Source organism: Meles meles, chromosome 5 (assembly GCF_922984935.1).
Source record: "Meles meles chromosome 5, mMelMel3.1 paternal haplotype, whole genome shotgun sequence".
Taxonomy (NCBI): Eukaryota; Metazoa; Chordata; class Mammalia; order Carnivora; family Mustelidae; genus Meles; species Meles meles.
In genome coordinates, this window is record NC_060070.1 from 32,961,301 (window position 1) to 32,967,300 (window position 6,000).

General features: G+C 37.5%; 1 protein-coding gene across 1 annotated transcript in view; it reads left to right on the forward strand.

Annotated features, from left to right (window-relative positions):
- The window catches only part of FBXL4 (F-box and leucine rich repeat protein 4), a 78,894-nt gene extending 74,959 nt beyond the window's left edge, over window positions 1-3,935 (forward strand). Inside the window, exon 9 of the mRNA XM_046006661.1 lies at window positions 3,753-3,935. Coding sequence (XP_045862617.1) covers window positions 3,753-3,916 — 164 coding nt within the window. The 3' untranslated portion in view covers window positions 3,917-3,935. The remainder of the gene's footprint in view (window positions 1-3,752) is intronic.
- The last annotated feature ends 2,065 nt before the right edge of the window (window positions 3,936-6,000 follow it).

The following is a 6,000-nucleotide window of genomic DNA, read 5'->3' on the forward strand; positions in this document are numbered from 1 at the left end:
TAGGATGGCTAAAATAAAAAACACAAGAAATAATGCTAGCAAGGATGTGGAGATAAAGGAACCATCGTGCACTGTTGGTGGGAATATAAATGGGTACAACCACTGTGGAAAACAGTATGGAAGTGCCTCAAAAAATTACAGATAAAATTACTGTATGTTCCAGCAATTCCACTACTTGGTGTTTACTCAAAACAAAACCACAGATTCAAAACAATATATGCACCCCTATATTTATGTAGCATTATGTATTGTAGCTAAGATATGGAAGCAACCTAAGTGTCTATAAATAAAAAATGGATGAGCCAAATGTGGTATACAGATAAACCATGGAATATTACACAGCCACGAAAAAGGATGCAGTTGTGACATTTATGAAACATGGAGGGTATTATGCTAAGTGACATGTCACACTCTGAAAGATAAGTAATATTATTTCACTCATAGGTGGAATCTTAAAAAACAACAACAAATGAATAAACAAACAAAAAGCCGATTCAGACCTATAGAGAACAGATTGATGGTTGTCAGAGGAAAGAGTGGTGGAGGGATGGGCAAAATGGGTGAAGGGGAGTAGAGATACAGGCTTCCAGTTATGGAATAAGTGAGTCATGGGACTAAAAGGCACAGCATAGGGAATATAGTCAGTGATATTAATAGCATTGCATGGTGACAAATGGTAGCTACACCTGTGGTGAACATAGCATAAAGTATAAACTTGTACACTTAGAGTTAATGTAACGTTGTGTGTCAACTGTACTCAGAAAAGAAGAGCAAGGAAGTATCATTATCAGGCCAAACAAATTATAGCTGAAAGAGGGCCATACATATAAATGTATTTGAACATCTTATTTCAAATATGAAGGACACAGTAAAAATATCGGTAATAATAATTAATAATTATATTAACAACAATGCACTGTGTGGTTTATACTGTTGTGAGCATATAGTAACTGATTTAACCCTCACAACAACTGTATGAGGTATTTTATAGCCACAGAAGTGGAAACAGGTTGAAACAAGTTATGTGATTTGCCCAGGATCTCATGGCTAGTAAGGACATATGAATTTGAATCAAAGTTTATGCTCCTAAACCACTATGCTGTATTTTCATTTTTATTGTTGTTTTATGGTTTCCTTTTATCCTTAAGTGTTTGAATCCACTAAACAAACAAACAAACAAAACCAACAAAACAACAAAACAAAGCAAAAAAACAGCTTCTTAGTTAAACCGCAAGCTGACAGGGATTATTTTGTTATTTTGTGACTGGCACATATGAACGTTAAGTGGCATGCCTTCTTCATACCGAAAATGCTTACTGATCAGTACAAAGCTGAGCAAGATATAGTTCCTACCTTCAGAGAGTTTATAACCTGGCCAAAAAAAAAAAAAAGTAAAACAATATATAAATAACTTAAATGCATGCCAGAAACAAGGCCATTTTGGGGTTCAAAGAAAGGAGAGTACATATGATCAGAGAAATAAGAAAAAGTTTAATTAAAAAAGTTAATAGGTGGGGCGCATGGGTGGCTCTGTGGGTTAAAGCCTCTGCCTTCAGCTCTGGTCATGATCCCAGGATCCTGGGACCAAGTCCGGCATCGGACTCTGCTCAGCAGGGAGCCTGCTTCTTCCTCTCTCTCTGCCTGCCTCTCCACCTACTTGTGATCTCTGTCAAATAAATAAATAAAATCTTAAAAAAAAAAAAAGGTTAATAGGTATTTGAAAGTCCTTGAAAAGTGAATAGGAAATGGGGGCGGGGAGCATTTTAAGCAGAATGAATAGCATGAAACAAAAGCATTGGAGTTAAAAATGCAGAGTATCTTCAGAGAATAGTCAAATCTAATTTGACTTAGAACGTTAGTATAATGGAGGCTTTCACGGAGAGTTTTGAACACCAGGATGAGGAATCTGCAAAGAATTAAACAAGGAAGAGCTATTATCAGGTTTTAATTCAGGGCATGAGTGATATATTTAGGGCTTTTGGGGGATATTAATCTAGAAACAAGTGGTAGGTGAATTGGAGAGGGAGGAGATCAGAATCAGGGAGATTACCTGCGGTAATCCATCTAATAAGGGTCTAAACTGGGTGATGGTATTGGGAAATTAAACACCAGCCTTCATCCTCTCATTTATTATACACTTACTGAGCGTATACCGTGTCAGGCGCTGGAGATGGGTCAGCAAACGAGAGACGTGGCCCCAGCCCTGAAGGAGCAAGCTGAGAACATAGCTGTGTCCCAAGTGGATGAGGAGAGAAAAGCGCACAGTGTCCGCAGCACAAGCAGGAAACCCCAGCCTACATCAATTTTCAGTCTCCCGACTGCCTTCCCTGACATTCCGTTATTAGGCTTTTAGGGTCTTCTGATTTATCAAGAGACTCAGAGTCTAATGACCAAATAGAAAATGGGTGGGTGAAAAACACCACGTGGCCAGGGGTCTCAGCTGAGGTTCTCTGAGCTTGTGCAACAGAAGTGGCTCAAGTTAACATACATGTAAGGGAAAGAAAATGATTATGAAGATACAGGTGTCTCTCTGCGATCCCTAGGTAGGAGCGAGCTATGGTCAAACCTCGGGAAAGACTGGAAAACCATCAAAAGGCAAGAAAGCTGTTTTTTTCCTTTTTCTTTCTTTTCCTGCCTTCATGCTCAGGCACCAGCCCCCTCCCCGCTATGCCCCTATACACTCACAGACCCTTTTGTGTCTGCTTCTCCCTTTGGCTTTGCCTTGTTGTTTCCTTGTCACGCTGGCCGTCTCTATCTTGGTACACATGGCTAAATATAACAGCCCCAACCAGTTTTTCGTGTCTTTAGTTGGAGAGATCTATGGACACTGAAGGCTTTACTGAATTCCCATTCTGAATTCCCAGGAGAATCCGGGGGCCAGCCACAATCAAGAGAGCCGTATAGTTACCACTTCTAGAGCCCCATGGCAGGGAGGGGAGTCCAAGGATTTCTCGAAGGGAAAAAGGCATAGATTAACTATGTGATAGGATTGTGATTTTTTTTTTTCTCCCTAGAAAACTGTAGTTAAAGCAAGGTTATTGTTGTTGTTGTTTTTATAACAGATGATATCCTAAAGCCTAATGGTATTTGGTATTTACTGAGTATCTGCTAGGTAGCAGGTGTTTTCATAATGTATGCAATTGAGCTGCTCTCCAAACGTCCCACAGTGTCTTCACATTTAGCGTGGGCTACACGGTACTCAACGTCCATCATCTGACTTCTAGTAATGCCATTTTATACCCACCACTTACTGTCAAACTTACCAGATTGTATTGTAGTTATTTGCTTTCAACTTTGGTCAGTGAGCTCCTTACGGCAGACACATGTCTTACTTATCTGTGCATCGCCAGTGCCTGACACAGAAGTTCCTGAAAGGGTGCTTGCTCGGTAACCGCACTGCGTGGACTGTGAGGGGAAATCACTGTAAGCACGGCCTTCTGATCTGACCCGCAGTTTGAGGAAGAGTTGGGTGACAGAAAGAGGAAGGTCTGGAGGAGCTGACTGGAAGGGGTAGAGGTAGGAAGGAAGATATGGAGTAGAGTATTGACAAAATCCAAATCCTAGATGCCAAGTGGGCTAGGAGAATTCAGTTCATGGTTTTTTTTACAGGTTTATTGAAGCATGTCATTTGTTTAAAGAAATGCTATTCATTTTTCAATTTAAGTGCATTTTAAACAATAAATACTAAAGGGGCGCTTTATCAGGACACTATCTAAATATGATATTTATGGTGTTTTATTTTGTCTTAACAGGAACAAGAATGGTAAGTCCAGCATCCTTAAGAAAACTTCTGGAATCTTGTAAAGATCTTTCCTTGCTTGATGTGTCCTTCTGTTCACAGATTGATAATAGAGCTGTGCTGGAACTCAACGTGAGCTTTCCAAAAGTGTTCATAAAAAAGAGCTTTACACAGTGACTTAATATGTGTTCTATAATAAAATCAATGTGCTTTGGTAGGGTTTTATTTTAGGGTTGGTTTTGTTCATATAATGGTGGGAATGTCTTAATGTTCCATTAAGGCATTTGTAGATTTTGAAGAAAAATATGAAATTGTCCATTAAATCACGTAAAAATGTAAACGAATGTTTTCACAAAATATTGCAAGCACTTTTGTTGAAGAGTATGTGAGTGGCTCACATTTTTATCTTATGTTAATCAGTAATATTATTCTTTAGTCAGTAATTACATGTGTAATAAAAGAGTAATATGGAAACCTTTTAACTTATTTTTAAAGGAACGTGTTGAGCCAGAAAGTATCATGATATTTAAAAATAAAATTAATTTTTCACACCTCCATGTAAGGATGTCTTATTAATAAGCCCTATGACCTGACCAGTGTTTTGTTTAGGTATATACAGAATTTCCAGAATTATGTGGGGAAAGGTGATACTTGACTTGAAAATTTTAGTTTTTCCATTTTGCTTCTGACATATATACCTATTTTACTAGTGGATCATACCAGTATAAAAATATGAGCATAATCAAGAACAGAGGTAAACTACTAAAGAAAACAGAGGTAAACTACTAAAGAAAATAGCTTTCTAGTTGTTAAGCAGATGCCTTAAAAATTTGCCAGAGGGAAAGGTTTAAGACATCTGAAATATATGTGGACTTCATTTATATATATATATATGTATGTGTGTATGTGTATAATATATATATATTTTTATATACAAAATATATATGTGGATTTCATTTATATATAATATATATAGACTACCATATATATGTTTTATATATAAAATATATATATTATATATACATATATATAATATATATTTTCCACCTCCATGGCCAGGACCTTAAATAATTAGGAATCTGTTACAGTGGAGGAAAAACAAACATTGTTTTGTTAAATAGTGAATTGATTTTGTTCTGCTGCTAAAAAAGTAAACAATTTCTGTGGCGTGAAAAGACAAGGCTGGTTTTTTTTAGTTTTATTTATTTATTTATTTATATTTATTTAACAGACAGAGATCACAAGTAGGCAGAGAGGCAGGCAGAGAGAGGAGGAAGCAGGCTCCCTGCTGAGCAGAGAGCCCAATGCGGGGCTCGGGGCTTGATGCAAGGCTCGATCCCAGGACTCTGGGTTCATGACCTGAGCCGATGGCAGAGGCTTTAACCCACTGAGCCACCCAGGTGCCCCAACAAGGCTGTTTTGACTAGCAAACTCAGTATATGGTGTAACAAAATCTATTTTCCCACATAGAGCAAAATGTTAAATTCCAACTTCTGCACATCCTAGAGTAATCCAACAGGACAGCAGCCACTAGTCATGTGTGGCTATATTATTTAATTGTAGTTAACTGAAATGTAATTAAAAATTCCATACTTCACAGGCGCCTAGGTGGCTCAGTCATTAAGCATCTGCCTTCAGCTTAGGTCTTGATCCCAGGGCCCTGGGATTGAGCCCCACATCGGCTCCCTGCTCATCGGAAAGCCTGCTTCTCTCTCTCCCACTCCCCCTGCTTATATTCCCTCTCTTGTTGTCTCTCTCTCTCTGTCAAATAAATAAAATCTTAAAAAAAAAAAATTCCATACCTCAGTTGCGTTAGCCACATCTCCAGTGTTCAGTAGTCACCTGGGCTGTCATACTGGACAGCATTATTCTAGAATTTCTTGCAGTCATTAAGAAAAAGCACACTCGGCTAAAAAATAAGCATGATTAATATATGTCTCTAAGCAATTTTTGAGGGTATTCTCAACAATATAGACAGGAAAGCATTTTCCCCCCAAAGTAGTTAAGCTAGTGAATTTATACATATGACAAATATTAGGCATTCAATAAATATTTGTTGAATGAGTAAGAATATATTATTGATTTAGGCTATATAATATGTCAAACTTTAAACTTTAAACATGTAAAGGTTATAAATTATTACTAGTACTAGTACTGTGTTTATTCTTTCATAGAATATAAAGAAGGTAATATTGTGACTTTGAAATATTAAAATAGTAATAGAGTGTCCTCCATGTAAGAAACCTTCTGTCTGAAGATTG